General features: G+C 37.3%; 1 protein-coding gene across 5 annotated transcripts in view; it reads right to left on the bottom strand.

The window, feature by feature from the left end:
* The window catches only part of znf574 (zinc finger protein 574), a 49,877-nt gene that overhangs the window by 14,160 nt on the left and 13,537 nt on the right, over positions 1 to 22,180 (bottom strand). For 2 of the 5 annotated variants that reach the window (NM_001170836.1, XM_009292104.5), the window contains 3 exon segments: positions 1,579 to 1,673; positions 14,628 to 15,075; positions 18,819 to 20,163. In NM_001170836.1, coding sequence (NP_001164307.1) covers positions 1,579 to 1,673; positions 14,628 to 15,075; positions 18,819 to 20,163 — 1,888 coding nt within the window. 5 annotated transcript variants of the gene reach the window in all.

Genomic DNA, 22,180 nt, shown 5'->3' with positions numbered 1-22,180 from the left:
TTGTTGCAAGTGCAACCATTGAATGTCCAGTGTTTTGAGCTGCTGCGACGCGAGCGGAGCGATCGCCGCTATTTAGTGTCTCATCCAGCCGTATGGCCTCACCCGGAAGCTCCCAATAGGGTATATGTGGAAGTATGCGGAAGAACTTTTAATTTGTCAGTGACCTGGGTTGTGCGCTTCCAATGAACTGCATACCATTACAAAATCGGCGCGTCTAAGGTCTGTTTTCTTTAAAAATCAGCAATCTCTACTGGCTGAGTGATATCTGATCTAAAGTGAGCAGGGACGGATTAACCAATGGGCATTATGAGGAATGCCGATTTCAGAGTGTCTATTTTGGCTAAGTGCAAATAGCTCACCTCGTTGAAATAAACTATTTAAGCAATTTTCACCCATCAGGGTTTGATTGACAGAGACACGATAACTAAAGAGTGCCACTTTTAACTGTGCGTTCACACTGAACACACGTGAGAGCGTCAAAGGTCGCTCTGGCCACCCTGGCGACAATGCTGTCTGCCTTCAGCTCCGGCGGCGAGAGCGTCAAAATTCGCTACATTGATCTCGTATTTAAAGAGGTCGTTGCACCATATCATGTCAGTTACATTCCCGCATCAAACATTCTTTCTAGCGTTAAAAAATGTTGCACACTTATTATCAAATTTTTTTAACTACAGAAGATCAAGTTGCATGCTGTCTGGCTTTGCTCTACTTATCCAATATGTGTCCATATGTCTGAAATATCCTGAAGCAGCAACACTGTTTTGTATTGTCGCATGAGATTAAGGCTTAAAAAAAAATATATATATATATATAATATATATATAATATATATATATATATATATATATATATATATATATATATATATATAATATATATATAATATATATATATATATATATATATATATATATATATATATATATATATATATATATATATATATATATATATATATAAAACATTAATGTACATCAGTAATTCACCAGTAACTTTTTTAATGTATATAAAATATTTAAGGTATTATATGCAGCATCCTTCATGTATTCTCTTAGGTAAGGAGAGATCTCCACTTAAGTATCATACTTAGCGGAAAAATGTCCTTTAGGCATTATAAAGTTTGAAGTATCAGAATCAGTACTCTGCATCGGTCGATCACCATGACAAGGAATCGGTACTTGGTATCAGCTGCAAAATTCCTGATTTGGGCATCCCTAGTAATGTACAATACGATACTAATAAGTTGAAAAGAAACTATTTAAAAGAAAAAGAAAAAGAAGGAGCGATAGAACATAATACAATAATGTAATAATTAATTTTATATACCCACAGCAGACTTATTCAGTGCTTTTGTCTGCCACATTGAAACACCATCATTGAAACGTCTTCATTTGGGAGCTTTTCTCAGTCTATTGATACGAGTTGCATTGATTTAACTGGCATATTGTTGAATTCATTTGATTACATTTTGAATCAATTAAAAGGCCTAATCCAACTGCATGAATGTAAGAATTTTGGTGTGAATGAGAGAGCTCGAGGACAAAAGGCTGGAAGTGTGATTGTTTCCTGTGGACTGACCTTGGTGGATGAGAGAGTGCAGGTCCAGCTCTTTGCGTCGTATAAAAGCCTCTCCGCACACACTGCAAGGGAACGGGTGGCTGGTGTGTAGGAGTCTAAAACAGGGAAAAACACAGAGAAAGTGGATAAGAAAGCATGCATCATGCAATCCCTGGAGCCAATCCAGCAACCACTGCTATACGAGAAAATCTACGTTTGAATTCACCTGCATTTCATAAAGCACAGTCATTAAACCAAGAATGGACAACTCCGTAATGTCTTAAACCCACTCTCGAATGGGATTCAAATCACCAAGGTCCTTAGTAATTATTGGTGACATCAATAATTTCTGCTCATATTTACTTTGAAGTCCCGTGTGTCGTCTTTAACCAGCGCCCTCAGTAAAACAACTGGAGGGGAGAACGATTAATAATTGACATTTCAATTAAAGAGTTAGTTCACCAAAAAAAAGACAATTCTGTTGTTAATTAGTCACCCTTCTGTCAATCCAACCCCCGAGACCTCTGTTCATGTTCAGAACACAAATTAAGATATTTTAGAGGAAACCCAAGAGCTCTCTCATCCTCCATATACCGTACAACAACAGTCAAGGGGCATTTTAAATCCTGAATCAGAACATTCCATGTGACTTCAATAGTTCAACTTTAATCATATGGGGCTTTAAAAACCCATTTGTGCAACAATATCTTGGGTTTCAAATAAATGAGAGTGTTAACTAAGGCCAATACAAAACTTGTTTGTTGCAATGCTGACTTTAATGGCAATACAATGTCGATAGTAAACATATGCACCATGACCTAGTGTGGGAGAGATATAGGAGAACAGAGTCATATCTACACATTTCTGGCAAATAAAAGTGTTCTTGAAGCTTCATATGATAAAAGTTGATCCACTGAAGTCACAGAAAATGTGTTTGGTTTCTTTTGTGGTCTTTGAATGTCTCAAGACCCTTATTTTATATGGAGGACAAGAGAGCTCTTTTATTCTTAAAAACAAAATAAAAATGTTTGGGTGAACTAACACTTTAAAGTCTGTGTAAAATCTAAATGTTTTGTTTATTTTGCTAGTGAACAGTGTTATTCTTTATGTGAACAATTAATCTGCGCAAATTAAAGGTGATGTATGTAAGTTTTTGACTCTTCTTAAGCATAAAATACCATAACGTGTTTGTAAATATTTAGGAAACATGCCAAGTGAACATTCTTGATTATCTAAAAACAGTGCGAGATACGCAGTGATAAGCAAACAAAAACTCCTTTTAATATGGAAAATTTTACTTCCATCATGTGCTGATGCTTTTACTTAGAACACGGTTTAAATCACTTACTCCTGTCATCAATCTGGGAACCTGCGCTTGCGTTTGAGTGCAATACCTATTTCCATTACTGGGTATCAAACTTACATATTGCATACTTACATTCTACATGCTGCACCTTTGAAGTAGACACCTTTGACAGTAGACATCCCACTAGATCATATCATTCATCAGTTAGAAAACTTTATAATACAACAATTCCGAACGGAAAACTGTATTGTATTTAGCACGTGCAGTATAACCCATTCGTAAAGCAACAAAATCTACATAAGCTTTCTGTGACTAAAATAGTTTTTAAACATAACATTACATGTGTAAAAGAAGTACTTCAGCCATGGTGTCATCCTTCTTCCATCGTGCAAAAGTGAGTCTAAGCAAGTTTAATTTGTGTTTAACATGTTTTTTTTAATACTTCTTGAGGTACTAAGGTAGTATTTTGATACTATGAACACCAAAATACTGGCGGTGCCATAATAGTTTGTGAATGGTAGTATAGTCATTAACGATCTATCTACAATAGATAATGTTGCATGTGGAAAAGTCACGAAAATGTTCACATGTCTGTGCAACAATAGACCATTTACTTTAATAGTCTGTGGAGCCCTTAAGGTTGCAAGATTTCTGACATTTCAAACACACATTGAATTGTAAATTTCTGTTCCTCTCAGTATGATTTAGAAGCTACAACAACCGTGACAATCTTTTAAAAAAGAATGACACACAAAGTGAAAGTTTGAAATCCTTTGGATTCTTACCTGATAAGACAACAAAAAAGAAAAGAAAAAAAAAAACAATATATTAAAAACCCAAAATAGCAACAGGAAACATTGAAGCAATTTTTGACCAGTTCATATAGCCTAATTTTGTTGGAAAAATGCTCTTCTTGCAACAAATTTTATTTGTTATAATTTGTATCTTTATTTTAATGTATTTTTGTTGGTCAGTCTACAAAATAAACAAAAAATGTATGTAAAGTGATGTGCAAAAAAAATACATTTTTCAATAATAAAGGAATTATGAATGAAATTTAAGTAGACCGATTATAACATGTAAAATATAGTATTTCTGACAATTTTCTTTATAATTTGAATTATGAATTAAAGTATTACAATACTACTTGGTATTGTAAAACATCAGTTAGTATAGTATCTAGGGCTTTGCAATTAATCGAAAATCCGATTTCGATTTTGCCTTCTAACGATTATGAAAAACTATTAATCGAGATAAACTATTATTCCTTTATTTAGCACCTCCTTTCCAGTTTCCAGTTTGTTGCTCTTAAAAGCGCAAACTAAACTGCATGCTCCTGTGTGTGTGTGTGTGTGTGTGTGTGTGTGTGTGTGTGTGTGTGTGTGTGCACCGTCAGCATTCGGTCTCATTCGCACACAAAGACAAGCAGAGCATCTAAAGTCATCTTAACTTGAGCGCTTTAATGGTCGAATAGGTATTAAAACGCGGTGTTTTGTGATTATTCATATTAACCCTCATTTGTGTAATAAACAAACAAGTTGTGGATCAAACGAAACGTGAAAGTGAAACCATTAAAATGACAGTGCGCAAAGCCTACTGCCACCTGTTTTTATCATTATTAATCAAATAACAAAAGGAGAAAATCCCTCGTTGCTCTCGACTGAAGGATTTTTGTAGCTAACGTGTTTTTCTTAAAGTGAAGATGGTGATGGAGATATTTTTATTCTATTGTATTTATTTTTCTTTCCTTTGCAGAGAAATAAATAACTGTATATATGCAGTTGAAGTCAGAATTATTAACCCTCCTGAATATTAGCAACCCTTTTCCCCCCAATTTCTGTTTATTGGAAAGAAGAATTTTTTTTCAACAAATTTCTAAACATAATAGTTTTAATAACTCATTTCTAATAACTATTCTTTTATCTTTGCTAAGATGACAGCACATAATATTTGATTTTGACTAGATATTTTTTAAAATACAAGCATTCAAATTCAAAGGCTTAATTAGGGTAATTAGGCAAGTCATTGTATAACAGTAGTTTCTTCTGCAGACAATAAAAAATGTATATTGCCCAAAGGGGCTAATAATATTGACCTGAAAAAGGTTTCAAAATATTTAAACCTGCTTTTATTCTAGCCAATAAAACAAATAAGCCTAGAAGAAAAAATATTATAGGAAATACTGTTAAAACTTGCTCTGTTAAAAATCATTTGGGAAATTTTTATTTAAAAAAACTCTCAGGAGCGCTAATAATTTTGACTTTAACAGTAATCGTTTTGAATAATGACTGAACTGAACTATGTTTCCGTGAATTAAGTTTATATGTGGTTTACCTTTGAATGGCCAGAGAGCCAATGATTGTAAGGGGTGTAACTTCCATGGGGTTTGTTCTTGTATATTGATGAAATGCTCACTGCTGTCTTTCACTTAGTAAATACTGATTATGGTTGTGATTGCAGTGGATAAATTCTTCTGTGAGTGTGGTATAAATTAATCATCATGTTTCATAAAGCTGTTTATTTTCAATTGTGCTTTTGAGTGATCTATTGGTAGTGATATTTCAGTGATAAAAAAAATAAATATTTCTATGCATACTCAATTGGTGAATTTGTGTAAAATTGTGTATTTTTGTGTGTTATGTTTAGTTTAGTTTGTAGTCGGTGGCTTATTGCTATCTGGGTTAAAGTTAAATTTGTAATATATTGACGGATTTATTCTGTCTGGCACCCGAACAAAAAGCTAAATATTACCTATTTGGGGTTTAAGAAAAGGCCACCGTTACACATGATTACAATTATGACCAAAATAATCGCTATTATGATTTTTCCTAAAATCGAGGCAGCCCTAATAGTATCATAAGATGACTTAATGGTATCGCGACAAACCTAACAAGACACACTTTTTCCCTATTTTTAAAGAATCACCAACCGCAACAGAGACGATAGACAATGCAACAAAGATGGCTAAAATCAAATGTTTGTTTTAACAGATCTTCCATACTCTGTGAGACATGACTGTATCTAATTTAAGACAAATAATAATGATTTGACCCCCTTACTTAATAATGTATTACTTTAGAATTTTGGCTGTCATCACATTCTATGTCTTGTTTTCTTTTTGTTTTAGAAAGAAAATATCAACAGAATCAAAAGTTAAGGATGGAAACTCTTTTTGAGTTGACTTACCTAGACATTTTAACTAAAAACTCAGTAAATTACTGACAAATGCTTATTAGTTGTAAACAGCTGAACAGCTTATCCGCATATTGCTTTTATTAGCTGCATCAGTGCACTGTAAAATCAAGAAACTTGGATTTAACAGAGATAATAGCTCTGCACAAATCCAGCATTAATGCATTTTACTGCTCTGCCACCGAGCATTATGAGGGATCCGGTAATGAAGGCCCTTGTGAATAGGGTTTCAGATAATTAGATAAGCATTATAATCTTGCATAATGTATTAACAGAAGGCCTTGTGCAATTCTGGTTACGGAATTCTTCAGGATGTACATCAGGGGAAAGAACAGCACATTTAACTGTAATCACTGTGCTGATGACAGCAAACAGAGGAAATAACCGCAATCACTTAAATCAAAGAGTCATATCTCACAATACCATCTGTGAGGTACTTCGGGAGAATGAAGCGTTCAGCCTCAACATTTCTTTATCTGCTGTTCACTAAGTACTCTACATGCAGCGGTTTGGAAAAGTCAAGGTTTTAAAACCACCAAAATTTTCTACTATACCGATCCTATGGTATTTGTACGATTTTTTTTATGTTTTTAAAGACAACAGTAACTCTAGCAGAAAAGATATCCAAAGATGTCGTTTTAAATTGTAAATAGGGCTACACGATTCTTGCAAAACTGTGAATCACATTTTTTTTTTTTTTTGCTTAAAATTGAGATCACAATTTTCTCACGATTCTGTAAATGTAAAATAGAGGTTAATTAGATTAACCTATTATTATTGTTATTTTTAAAACATATGGTTAAACAGGAATAACAATATTAGGCCTATGTGTAGGTCTACTGTTACTTAAAATGCTAAATTTTGTATAGTCATTATGGAACAGACTTTCAATATATCCTGTTTGTTAATTCACAATAAAATGAGATCAAAATATAACTATTTATAATTCTGAAGTTGATTTATTATGTTTAAGACATGTGCTTGTCATTTGTCATTAACAACATTATTAGACCACTTGTTTTCACTGGTAAAAATATAATTTTGTCATTATGAGATTCCTTCTTGCATAATAATCAACACTATAGGCTAGGGTTGTTAATACTGACACAGTAAACATTTATTTTCATGCACAACACTTTGTGTTAGCTCAGAGCAGAAGCGTGCTTTTACTACAGTTTCTGTGGTCATAAACCTCGGATTATACTTGCTTCACAGACATAAGAAATATATCCACATAAAGCTTGAAATCTGTACTTTTAAATGAACAAAGTGCACTTGAAAACAAAAGTCTTCTGGTTTTGTAATCTGTGTGAAACTAATGTGATGTCCAGTCCGTCCTGTCAAACGCACATCATATGACAGGAACTACTCAAATGGTTACAAACTTGTAAACAAAGAGTCGCTGTTAATTCTAGAGGGGATCACCATCAAGACCAAGTTGTGGATTACTTCTAAGAACCAGCGTGACCAGGCAAAGCATTATCCAGAGGATAATGTGTAGAACACCCATAAATGAGGTTGGTGTCGTTATTTCGTTCCCTGCGAGTGCACATGTGTATTAGCTCAGGCAACCTGAAAATGTGCCAATTTTGATTGATTCAAATGTTTAGAAACAAAACTTATGACAGCTGTTGTTTCATTTTATTTGGTGATTCCAAATATAAAAAATTCAATCATAAGCGTGGCAAACAGTTTTGTAGAATTTAATGTTTCACTATCCAGACAGAAAGCTGGAGCATACTGCCCGAGAGGCATTTCAAAGATAGCTGCCAAGTAAAAGGACTTTCCTTAAATGGACTTTGGTTTACATCACCCTTTGATAATGTGCATTTTAAAAGAATGACATCAGAAACAAATGATGGAGAAAAAAAAAAGTTTACAATCATTTTAGGTACTTTTTAAAAAAAATAAAATGTGAATAATGGGAGATGGAAATAGAGGTCTGCATGCAGAAATCACCCGACCAGATTTCTGCGGTGCGGGAATAAATTTCTGAATAAATCGCGGGAGTGTTTGGTAACAGGTTTAATTTGGGACAGGAGCGGGCTGTCTAGCAATATCGCGGATATTGCTATGCGAATGAGAGAGAGAGAGAGCTTTGCCTGTGTGTGTGCTTAGTGCTTATGTGTGTTAGTGCTAGTAGACAGCTTGACTCTCTGGACTGTATAGCTGGGTGATTTTCGGTTTTGTTCTCCCCCGCTCTTTAGCGGGATCGGGCTCGGCGGGTAGAAAACGGGGCGGGTCGGGCAGCGGGACAACAAATTGTTAATATAAGCGGGAGCGGTCGGGTTCGGCCTAAAACCTGGCGGGTGCGGGCGGGAGTGGGATTCAAAATTTAGTCCCGCGCAGATCTCTAGATGGAAACACATTTGAAGTCACACAAACAGAAATGGTGAGCAGGAGGAGTCTGTTCGGTTGTAATAACCGATACATGAAAATTAAATGCCTACTTTACTACACACAGTCATCTCGCAGCAGAAAAAAACTAGCCACACCCACTGTTCTCTAATTTAATATTCTGTTTCTCTTGGAACTGCATCGTAATACGGAAAAAATAGCAATCGCAGCTTCTGGTTCATGTAGCATTTACAAAACAAACTTGGTAAACATTAAACCCACATGACTAATCATTTATTCCTTGTTTACTGTTGGTTGCTAGGCTACCAATACTGCAGTTAGCCACTCTAACAACTTGACAAAAACGCATCTAGTCAACTTACAGATAGGATTTTTTCTTTTAAGATTCCTTTTAGTAAAGATGGAAATCCAGCTATCGCCAAATTCTGGCTAATGATACATCTGAATACATGTGAATAATAAAGAATTTGCAGTCTATATTTTTGCAATATTACTTCTTCTGAGTCTTTACTCTCACTTTTGTTCGATTTAAATCGTCCTAGCAGAATAGAAAAATAATTTTCTTTAAAAACATCATAAATATTATACATATGTAACCATACTAATGACTTTATTATGCAATCAATGTTCAAACACAACAGCAAGATGCCGAATGCCAACAGCGACTGTTTAGTGCTCCTTTTCTTATTTCTCCAAGATTCACATTGACCGGCTGCCAAATTAAGGCATCGCTAAATACATCACAAGGGAATCGGTGAGAAATGTCAGAGGCACTTGTTTAATTGATCACTTCTCTTGGAGACTAATCAGACCTCTCGCTGATGCCGGACGGTTTGACAGGACAAGCGTTTCTGGGACAGAAAAATCCCGGCTGGGTCATAGTCTAGAACAAGGAAGGTCATAAAAGAGCTTGTTAACCAACAGGAACATCCTCTGATTGGTCATCTTAAATTCCCAGTTAAATAAACCTAGAACTAGACTCTCGGAGACAACAACAGTCCTTTCTGTGTTTACAACTGTATACATCATTTTTGCTCACTCTTCTGGTATATGCACAAAATGCATCTGCTCTTTCACGCACATGGCAGTTGAGCACGGCAGCGAGATGTTATGATAGACAGGAGAAGAGGCAGTTTTCCATCTCGTCCTCCCACACTGACAGATACTTTGAGCTGTTGTTTGAGAAAGTCTGGCACCATGCTGATTCTTACATCATTACTACAGCAATCCATGTTCATGCACCGGATACTGACTACACTGTCTGAACAAATGGATCAGGTTTCATCACTAGCTCAATGACAGTCGCTCCTACAGATCAGATTTGAAAACCAAATCGGATTTGTGCGCAGCGAGGGGCAATTCAAGTTCTTATCGACTACTTTTATCTTTCCATATTTAAAGTCAGATTAAATATCAGTCATCTCTACAAAGGAGCAAAGAAGGAAGATGAATATGGCACAGTGAAATTAAAATTGATCATTCATATTTTAAGAGTACCGTGATAAATTCTTTATCAGTGCGCATTAGCGCGTGTGGGGTTGTGATCTTTCATCAAAATAACTTGCCCTCCTAAAATTGATGTTTCTTCTCTGATTACATGTTTACTTACAAGAGGGCGGAACAAATCTGTCATGACATCACAGCCATAGCAAAAGACGGCAACCATCCAATCAATACCCAATTAATAACATCAAGTTCTGTCCATTTTCTTATTTGAGAAGCTGTTTGACTCACAATAGGCTAGGAAAAAAACTTCAGATTCAAGCCGACTAGACACACAGGAAAGAATGTCTTTCCCACCCAACATTTTTTAGGTCATCTCCACAGACCACACTAATAGTTTTTCATTTAAAAATCCTTCTGAGATATCCAATAATCAAATTGATCCAGATCCTAAAATTTGAATACTAGGTGATATCAGTTCACTTCAGTTGACCTAACACAGCCGCTATTTTATTTTGCTTGCAAGCACTGCAGCTAAAAAAATGCATACTTTAAAAATGGAAATCTGAGAAAAAACACTGGATCAATGAGCTCGTATCTTATAGTACTCCTGAGAAAATGTTGTATTCTGTCAGACAAAAGCCTACCGACTTTGATTATATTTGGGGACCATTTCTGGACACATTAACCTCTGTTAGACTTTAATAACTGATTATTTCATATAACTACTGTTAGTTTTGCTTTTTTTATGTTGTTTTAATTTTATGTTTTATCATATATGTAAATGTAATTTATTTGTGCATCATTCTGGACATTACTGTTTTTTTTATCATTATCATCAACCATTTCAACTTTCTGAAATCTGAAAGTATTCTGAAGTATTTAAATTTTTTATTTTATTTATTTATTTATTAATTTATTTTGTTATTATCATTTGTCTTTGCTAATTGTTACAAAAAAATCCTGATATTCCTTGTAATTTCAGATTCTACACAATGTTAAGTATATTGTCAATTAAAATACTTATAAAAAAAAATAAAAAATCCTTCTGAGACATTACTTTTTGAAAAGGCTATCCAAAGTGGACACATTTGAAAACAGAGCCTTTCGAAAACTGATGACACATTTTATACATGTGACCAATTCAGCTAACATGGTGGACAACATTGTAAAGCAGATGTTCTGGATGCTCTCCATTTAGACAGCTTTATTAAAGAGCCCCTATTATGCATTAAAAAGTTTATGTTTTTGGTCTCCAACAACAGGCTGATATGCCTGCAAGGTCAAAAAAACACTTTTAAAACCAATCCCAATTCTACCCCTTAGCCCTTCACCTTACCCCTACCCCTCGTTTTGCGCGGTTCTGTGAAGGGGTAGGGGTGTCCCAATTCTCTTTAGCTTGAAGCCGTAGGGCTAACGGGAAGGGGTGAACAGCCCTTTGAACAAAGATTTTTCAGGACCACACTCGAAACCAAGGGGTAAGAAAATTTCCCAAAATACACTGGCCACAACAGCAGGATCGCAGCACCCGGAATTAAGGACATCCACAAATCAGTATTTTTTGTAATTATTATGAATTTTTTGGCAGAAATATAAACAGTCCTGGGTCAAAGCCGGACACCGGGGACAGCCGCCAACTGGCAGCACCAGTGCATACACTGATAGAAATCTATGTTGAGAATTCTAAAATTCATGATGCTGCGTGTCATTAAGTGATGCATGTGGTGTTTGACCCCTTTAGCCTAAAAAAGCTTCCAGTCAACAACGGCAATTAAAAAATGTAAAAAAATAAATAAATTAAAAAAAAAGTCTCTACTTTACAAAAGGCATGATGGGTTTCATCAAAAATATAACATTTTTGACCAAAAAAAAAAAGTGTGTGTGAGAGTGTGTAAAACACAAACATGTCTATTACTGTATCCACATCGACAGGGGCGGATCATTCCGCTGTGGTGAGCCCTGATAAAGAATGGACAATGCTGAAAGAAAGAGAAAGCGAGACTGACGGGTTATCGGGGATCTCTCTTATTGACTTCTTCCTCCTGGTGAGATTGAAACATGAGTGATCAGAGTCCATCAACGCCTGCCTGTTTAACTGTATAGGCTACCTTGTCATTGTTACATGCAATCTGATCTACTCTGACCATCTTTGTATTTAACACCCAAGAGACCACAAAGTCCCTTAATTTAGGACATGCCCTAGGGATTGCCTTATTACACATAAACACGGACTGCTGTAAAAGCATGTGAATGGTGTAAAAAGCATTGCCTCTCAGTGTTTCCTCTAGGATTATTTCCAGCTGTGGCGGCAGGTCTTTTACACAAATCTACCAACTACCTATGGCGTTATTTCAATGACAAATGGAGAAATGTCGTGAGCGCAGTATCACTGGTCAAGATCGCATTTATGTAAAACCAGCATGCAAGTCTCTTTTCTTGCCCGCCGATTTCCTCTGCTCGTGCACAAAACTTCTTGTGCGCTGTCAAACAAACGCTGCTGAAGTGCAATTTAGTGTGTTTATGTAGTGAGTTTGTCTCCAACATTTATAAGATTTGCTAGGAATATTTATAAATGTCTCCAATAGACCTACAGTTCTGATGCATCATGAAATAAAGTGAAACGGCTATAAACTAAAGCAAGATAAAGTCATTGTATGCAGAACCACAGACCTTTATCTATAAATAAAGTATAATTATGGAAACTGTGCATCTTAACAGAAAGCTACGCAGTGTTTGCTGGCCTCACGCATCATGCACCTGTCAGTCAGTCAGTCTGTCAGCACGTCACCTTAAAAAGTTTAACAAATGACGCACAGCACTACTACGGTTACAGAAAAGTTTTTGCTGTTATAATTCACTTACCTTTTAATATGTTTTAGTGTTATTATAACCTGCTATTAAAAAAACAACAACAACAATGACTGAAAGTTTTGAATGAGAAGCTGTAATGTAGCCGTGGCGGGAAGGATTTTGGTGTGGTGCCCCGCTATGGCAGAATGAAAGTAGCGGAAACCAAGTCTCTCAATAGAAAAGATATCCCATCTATGGCGGGAAAAAGTTAATAAATCTTGTTGTAAATACTATTAACTTTCAAAACTGTGCAAGCACATTAGGGGGTGTCACATGTCTATGAATAATCGTAATTGTTTAAACAAGAGTATATTCAAATATCAGCATGTTTATGCAATTACAAATACAAAACTAATGTTACATCAGGGCTGAATATTATATCATTTGAGCATCGATATCGTAATGTGCGTCTTCTCAAGAGTCACATTGCAGGATTTGTTAATTAATTAAAGATTAAAATATAAAGATATTATTAAATGTATATAAATATTATTTTTATATTATTGTACAATTTTTTTGATACAATGATGACAATGTTATTTTACACGTTTTATTGTTCAATTTATATTTATATTTTAGCCCCCCTGAATTATAAGCCCCCCTGTTTTTCCCCCCAATTTCTGTTTTAACGAAGAGACGAACAAATTTCTAAACATAATAGTTTTAATAACTCATTTCTAATAACTGATTTATTTTATCTTTGCCATGATGACAGTAAATAATATTTTACTGGATTTTTTTTCAAGACACTTCTATACAGCTTAAAGTGACATTTAAAGGCTTAACTAGGTTAATTTACTAGGTTTACTAGGTTAACTAGGCAGGTTAGGGTAATTAGGCAAGCTATTGTATACCGATGGTTTGTTCTGTAGACTATCGAGAAAAAAAATAGCTTAAAGAGGTAAATAATTTTGTCCCTAAAATGTTTTTTTTTTATTAAAAACTGCTTTTATTCAAGCCAAAATAAAAAATAAGACTTTCTCTAGAAGAAAAAAATATTATCAGACATAATGTGAAAATTTCCTTGCTTTGTCAAACATAAATATTTCAAAAAGAAAAAAAATCATGCAGCAATCTAGATCACAGCAAAACAAAATATCACAGTGATGATGTTGTTGCAATATCGTGCAGCCATCTTTTAAACTATATTTCAACAAACAATAAGCTAATATTGATTCTTAAATTCATTTTCTTGTCGGCTTAGTCCCTTTATTAATTAATTTATTTATTTATTTATTATTGCCACAGCAGAATGAACCGCCAACTTATCCAGCAGGTTTTTTACGCAGCGGATGCCCTTCCAGCCGCAACCCATCTCTGGGAAACATCCACACACACACAATCATACACTACGGACAATTTAGCCTACCCAATTCACCTGTACTGCATGTCTTTGGACTGTGGGGGAAACCGGAGCACCCGGAGGAAACCCACGCGAAGGCAGGTAGAACATGCAAACTTCACACAGAAACGCCAACTGACCCAGCCGAGGCTCAGCGACCCAGCGACCTTCTTGCTGTGAGGCGACAGCACTACCTACTGCGCCACTGCCTCGCCTGATTCTTAAATATTACAAACAATTTTTTCAATTACACCAACGCTAAAAGCTTCAAACAAAGCCAGAGCAGAACATTTGTTCATCTTAGAGCAACATTAGAGTCTTAAATTTTTGAATCGGTCAGTTTTTACAAATATTTTGAGACACTTTTACAAAAGACTTGCATGATTTCTAAATGAATCAGCCATTTTGAATAAGTCATTTGAATAAAAGATGATGATAAATATAATGATCCCTAATTAAACTGACAAAGCAACACTACAATAACCCTCAGCAAAATAATGTTAGATTATTACCAAAAAAATTAAATATACAGAAATAACTGCATGCCACCAAAGAAAATTTTGTTAAAGGAGCACAAACCTGTGACTCTTCAGTTGGGCCTCTAACTTGAAACTGGCCGGACACTCTGGGCAGATGTGTAGACGGCCATCACTTGATGGTCCCCTACCTTTCCCTCTGCCTCGAGTCCTGCGCTCCTGGACTCCCTCCTGGTGAGTCATCATGTGGCGTTTGAGGGATGTGGGCTGGAAGAAGCGCTTGTCACATATGGGGCAGCTGTAGATGCGGGATCCTCCGTGGATCAGGCTGTGACGCAGCAGGTTGGCTGGAGACGGGAAGCTCTTTTTGCAGATTTTGCAGTTGAAGAGTTTCTCGCCCGTGTGCTGGAACACATGCTCGCGCAGACGGCTGCGGCGAGTAAAGCCCTGGCCACAATGGGGGCACTCGTGGGGCAGAGCGGTGCGTGACCATTCACGGCTCAATTTCGCAGGGGCTTCAAGACCACCGTCTGCTGCTGCTGCTCCTGTTGCTGGTGACAGAAACACTTTTGTTAATGTGAAATGTAAATGGAAGAGATGGTCCATGTAATAGGAAATTAATCTGATGCGTTTCAGGCTCAAACATTATGAAGGATGTGAAATGCTGATTAAGTGAGGCGATACTGAGACTGCAATAATTATTCTTGAATATTCTGCATTTGCCATCATTATATTTGAAAACATTTTCTTATAGAAAGTTATTAATAATACATTACAATATTAGGTACATATTTATTAAAGCTGCAGTATGTAAGTTTGACACCCAGTGATTGAACCAGGTATTGCATTCCTGGATCAAATCAAACCCAAGCGCAGGTTGCCAGATTGAGGATTAAAAAAAAACAAAGTCTGATGTTCAAGCCTAAAGGCTGATTTAAATCGTGTTCTAAATTAAAGGAATATTTTACAAATTAAAATTAGTTTTTGTCCTAACCAACACCTGAAATTGATATATTAGAAACGGCTTCTATTTCTTGCAGCTGAACAACAGAAAACAGACAATGGTCACCTCATGCACACCCAGGGCCGGAGCAAGCTGAACTGGCGCTTTAGGGACGCCACCCTCACTATTCTGCCACCCTAGACGGCCGCCTAGGTCGCCTCTATGGATGCGCCGGCCCTGTATACACCTCATGTGCTTTATTCAGTGGTAAATGCCAATAATGGGAGTTTGAATGCCATTTTATATGACATTTATTGCCATACTACCAATATACAGCTGCAGATAATTCACCTTCAGATTGTAAAAATAATGCGTTTGAAATTTAACTTTAAAACTGTGAAATGAAGCATATACATTTAATAATGTTAAATGTTACTGTCCACCGGAGGTCACATTTCGGTCAAGAGTGCTTGCTTTGTATGGAGCTAATAATATGCCAAATCAATCTGCATTTGAATTGAGCTAATTTAAATTCTTGACAATTGTAATTTAATAAATCAGAATTTTTATATGGCGTTAAAAATTTTTTTAAATTTGAATTTCTTAATTTGAATTTCATAACTTGAATATTGAACATTTGAAATGTAAGACAACTGAATTTTTTAAGGCTGAATTTTTTAGAGATATTTTCAAACTTCATATTTTTGGTGTTCTGAATTCATAGACTGCAGATAACCAGTTTGTAAAAATACTGTTTCACATTTTCAAGATGAAGAAATTCAGAACACCAAATTCAATATTCTAAAATTCAAAACCAAAAATTCAGATTGTGAAATTCAGATTCAGCAGAAAATCAGCCTTAAAAAATTCAGTTGTCTCTCATTTCTAATGTTCAGTATTCAAGTTATGAAATTCAAATTCAAATTAAGAAATTAAAATAAAAAAAATACTAATTCAAAAAATGTTTAACAGCATATAAAAATTCAGATTATTAAATTACAATTGCCAATAATTCAAATTAAAATAATTCAAATTCAGATTGTTTTGGCATATTACTAGCTCCATAGCTTTGAGAGCCTTCTGACTGAATGTATGAAATACGTGGTTTTCCAAAAAGGCAACCCAGGTGTTGAAATATAATTGGCTAAACTGGCATTGGGCGGGTTAAAAGAACCAAAACGAAGACAATGTTCTGGCACGGAAAACAGATTTTCAAAGCAGAATATGAATAATTTTTCAGATAAACAAGAATGCTCACTTGGCATGTTTCTTAAATATCTGCAAGCATATTATGGTATTTTATGGTTTAGAAGAGTCAAAAACGTACATACAGCACCTTTAAGCAAATTCTAACTTGGTCAGCAACATTTTCATGGACTCCTTAAACACAATTTGAAATCCTCTGATTTAATTCATTTGGTTCTGTTGATACTTATACATAATTAAGCACTTTAAAACTTTAATATCTTTAAAATGTCCCTTCTTTTTGAACAAACATCTCCAATGTGTTTTTGTTCATCACAATGAAAGTCAACAGTAACTACTATGGATGTAACGGTTCTTTGTAAAAAAAACAAAACAAAAAAAAACACGTATTATCCCATTATTCTTCCATAGCTCGGTGCGCCCTGTGATCGGCGGTTCAGAATATGCAAATCCGCAAGTAAGGCCAAATCACAGTGCATTGCTTCAACAGACCCTCAATACAAATTTAGACAGACACAAAAACATGACGAATGCCGTCTTTTTGTTGTTTTTGCAAAGATAGCCTAGATCAGTGGTCACTAACAGGCGGATCAATGGCAGTGTGCAGATCCAGAAGCGTCTCATACATACGCGGACATACAACAGGTCGTTTTACTGCATTCCCGCTCCTTCTGGGTGTTCTTCGGCACCAATCACTCTCACTATTCACTTTTTACCCGCTGTCTGCTAAGAACAGTTTCCTTCTCGGCTGACTGTTCCTGCTGAATTAACAGAGAAGAGCGGAACGCTTTCTCTTTGCTTAGGTTCATGCAGTACCATGGTGCTAAGTAAAACAGAGCTCTCTGGAAGCATAAAGAAATCATAAATAAAAATGGGTTGTTGTCTTGTTGAAGCAAGCATAATGTAAACAGAAGTAATCAATACTTTAAAAGTGCTCAGTTATTAAGATTTGTTGACAATTATTATCTGCGTAATTGGTTAAGACTGTTGAGTCGAGATCTAAAATAGAAAAGGAGAAATGTAAGCTTGTTTTCTTAAGCAATAAATTTGAACATACAATTTTCAAAATTCCCTACTTTAATTTAATACGAGAATAGGCAAATCTACAGTCATACGTGTAAAGGACATTTTTTTGCTCGCGTTTTCCGTCGATGTTTAACGCCTCGTGACTAAACAAAGGGCGTCAATGTGATTGTGCACAACAAACGCGCAAAACGCCAGGCGCAAAAGCGTCATTTTTAAAAAAAACGCCTCATGCACGTTTTTTTGTTTTGATGAACTGCGTCAAAACCTTCTCCACCAATCAGATCGGCACTTTTGTTCACGTGCACGGAGCTGCTGAAGTTACAGTGAACAGCACTTGGAGGTGCTCAAGCCCAAAACTGCGAGCGCACATTGAAGAAGATGCCTAGAGGCAATGAAGCTGGTTATTGCTCTAGTGAACAATAATAATTTCTTCATACAGCTGGAGCTGCTGCTTGAACCATCCATGCTTGTTCGAGTCACCAGTAACTTTAAGCTTCTGACACTTGCTTGTAACACAGAAGAGGAGAGGAAGGTTCACACGCTTGATGTTAAAGTTGTGTAGCGCCATCTAACGTCAAGGAGTGATTTTCCATACTCAACTGATTGACGCCAATGAAAAGCAATTGGGTTTGCATTTGGAAAAACTTCTCGTAAAACGCTGACGATAAACGCAAACGAAAAGCGTCTTGGTGTGTAGGAGCCTTAAAACTGTTGCATTGTCAGCTGTTTGTTACCCAATAAATATGTTTTTTGTTCTTTGAATTGTTCTGTAGGCATTTTTTTCTAAGCATAGCACAAACCGTATTGTACAGAAACCATGACCCTAAAACGTGAAACATACCGAACTGTGAGTTTATTGAACCATTGCACCCCTAGTAACTACAACTGTTTAATTAACCTTAATTGTTCTAAAATCAGGACAAAATGTCAATTAATTTATTAATTAATTATACAAAATCTACTTTTAGCCAGGTCTGATTATAGACTTTGTGCAGCATACAACAAGAAGTTTCATAACCAGCTAGTAAACCATAGCACATGTGCAGATATCCTGCTTAGCTTGGTCTCTTTGGCACTGCTTTTATGGACTCAGTCTGACCTGATTGTCTTTCACAATACCTGAAGCTGCAGTAGTGTAAAGTCTGCTTTTGACTTCAGCTGTGACTAGATGTCCCGCAGTTGTGTTCTTATGCTGCCGCCGATGGTACAGGAACTGTGTGGTACTCATAAACTTAGCCCCACAGTCTCCACAAGTGTGCAGCGCCGCCTCCAGGCCGTGCTCAGCTTTACGGTGCTTGGCCAGCTCCTGATCATTGCTAAAAACAGATCCACACTGATGGCAGAGGAAAGCAGTGGATGTGTTCTCTGAAGCGTTACTCTCCACCGCATCCTGGATCTCCTCATCCGCACCAATCTTCTCCATCTGCACATTTCCTTCAACCTTCTCAATGACCAACTCCATTTTTACCTCCTGGTCAGGTGCTTCATGCTCCTCCAGCATCTCCTCAGTCTTCTCCACCAATATCTCTGCTCCTTCAACCATGGGCTCCTGTTCGGTTCCTCGTATCTCGTTGCCTTCCAGCTCAACCTCCACTTGCGCTACAGGGGTCTCAGTGATGGTTTGCTCCAGAGTGGTCACCTCCATCAGGCTCTGGCCTTCTCCAGCTGTTGCCAAAAGCAGGAGGCCCTCTCCTGGGGCCTCCAGCATGGCTGTGGAGATCTGAGGGATGCCAGATGAAGCCTGCTTGGGTTCCTCCTCAACTTCTGAACGGTGCTGCCTGCGATGGTAAAGGAAAAGCGTGGTGTTGAGGAAGCCCTCTCCACAGACAGCACAGCGGTGTATGGCATCTTTCAAGCCATGTTGAGTCCTGCGGTGAGTCACGAGCTCTGGAACCAGACTGAAGCTTTGTCCACACTCCACACAGAGCAGGCTGGAGGGGGGTTTGGCCTTCTTCTGCCCCCTGCGCCTCGTGGCAGGACTGCTCGCTTCAGCTGAGGTCTCCACAGACGAAGCCTCATGAGTGGCCGAGGCCTCCTTGGAGACACTGTTGCTCGATTCTTCCTCCTCAGAGGTCGCAGGCGCTGCTACTTTTCCAGCAACTTCCACCGACCCCTGACTAACGCTCTCGAATCTAATTTCCACCACTTCTTTGACCTGGGTTTGTTCAGGCGTATTTTGTTCCTGCACGGCGTTTTCATTTTCTTTTTGGCTGGGCTGCGGTTGGGCAACTGCTTCATACGTTTCTTCAGTCTGCTCTCCTGCAGGTTCTGTCTCGAGGCAACAGCCCATCTTACGGTGCTGCTGCCACAATGACAAAGCATCAAAGAGGACCTCGCAGTCAGCGCACTGGTACAGCACACGCGGAGCATCCGCCTGAATAGTTTTCTTCTGCTGAAGCAGGGAAGACAGATCAACAGCTGTCTGAGTTTGAATTTGGGGAACCGTCACAGCCTGCATCGCCACCTAGCGAGAGGAGAGAGGACAGACACATCAGCTAATCTGATCTGAGCAATGATAAAAGTTACAGATAACGTTGTTACCTGCTCTTCACAAACAAAGTAGGCCTACCTGAAATTTAAAACTAGAAAAGGCTCAATAATACATTGGACAGATCCTCAACGCACTTCTTCCCTTTGTGCTGCTGATTTGCAAATGTCCGCAGATACTGGAGGGCTGCGCGCTGTCTCAATTATGCACCGGCTGCGCAGATGTGATGTGCCCCCGCCGCTCCGTAAATTTTTTCAGCAATATTAAAAGTTTCTGTTCTCTCATCCTTCCGACTGAGTTTATTCTTCCGAGGGGAATACTTTCAATGCTTCGAATAGTTTGTAAAGCCTGGCTCATTGTGGTCAAAGTAGTTGATTATATTAATAAAAGTGAAACTAACGGGCACAATATGGATTGTCATTAACAGAAAATTATTTAGCCTAATATAGGCTACTCTGAAACTGTGAATATTCCACTGTACATTTCATTTTAATTATTATTTTTTTCAACAGACCAGTTTGTTTTTTGGCGCTGAAACATATAGGCGGACCTTGTTTTCAACGTTCTCAGTCTCACTCACGGCTAGATTTGGCGAGGGATTATTAAGTAAAACTGACAGTTTAGTCTGCATCAAACCTGCAGGAAAATATCAGGGCTTGCTAAACGGCTAATCATATTACCAACGATTAATGTCAGTAATGGTAGCCTATTACAGATTTCAAAGAAAAATCTTAATATTAAAAAAGGAAACATGAGCTGGAACACAATATATCAATGTCATAACGAATTCTAAAAGAATGTAGCCTAGTTTAGATCATGCTTCATGTTTTTAGTTAGATTGTGCCGTCTGTCATAAACAGTAGACCTATAGGTCTATTATTTTTACTAAAGAAGATGTATTGTTTGAGTTTATCACTAGAACTATAGAAGCTGTATAATGCTTAAAAAAGGGCACAGTTTCGGGATCGGATCTGTATCGGTTGATGCTTAGAATTTTGGTATTGAGATCGGATTGGTTCCAAAAAAAAATTGTATTGGTGCATCCCTATCTCAGACTTCATCTAAAATATCTTAATTTGTGTTCTGAAGATGAGCGAAAGTCTCAGAGGGTTGTAACGACATGAGGGTGACTAATCAATAATAGAAATTTAGTTTTTGGGTGAACTAACCCTTTCATGACAGCAATGTTTGAATTCTATAAACTCCAATTATTCATTCATTCATTTTCTTGTCGGTTTAGTCCCTTTATTAATCTGGGGTCGCCACAGCGGAATGAACCGCCATCTTATCCAGCAAGTTTTTTACGCAGCGGATGCCCTTCCAGCCGCAACCCATCTCTGGGAAACATCCACACACACATTCACACACACTCATACACTACGGACAATTTAGCTTACCTAATTCACCTGTACCACATGTCTTTGAACTGTGGGGGAAACCAGAGCACCCGGAGGAAACCCACGCGAACACAGGGAGAACATGCAAACTCCATACCGAAACACCAACTGAGCAGAAGCTCGAACCAGCGACCCAGCGAGCTTCTTGCTGTGAGGCGACAGCACTACCTCTACTGCGCCACTGCTTCGCCTGAACTCCAATTAGTAAATCTTAAATTCTAAACACTATTGTAGCATTTCACTACTTGTCATTCCCTTTAAATATTTATATTAAAAATGTGTTTATATCTAAGTTTGAATTTCAAAATATCCAGTGTTTCAGTGTACTTGCTCAACACACTCCATCTAAAGGCCTTTAATAATTTATACACACTAAAAAGAACAAACAAGTTTCAGCTTCCTCGAGAGATATCACCCTGGTGCCGATAGCTCTAACACTGTGTAAAAACCCACTCAAGGAGTTAGTTCATGTCACACTCAATTTAAAATAACATTCACAGTTACCAAGGGCACAACGTAGGGGTCCGTGTTACAGTCATCTGACGCAACCGACTGCGACAGGTGAACTAACACGGCACAAACCTGTATGTGTTCGC

This window comes from Danio rerio, chromosome 16 (assembly GCF_049306965.1).
Source record: "Danio rerio strain Tuebingen ecotype United States chromosome 16, GRCz12tu, whole genome shotgun sequence".
Classification (NCBI taxonomy): Eukaryota; Metazoa; Chordata; class Actinopteri; order Cypriniformes; family Danionidae; genus Danio; species Danio rerio.
The sequence above is the reverse complement of the archived record's forward strand: the minus strand, read 5'-3'. Positions and strand labels throughout refer to the sequence as shown.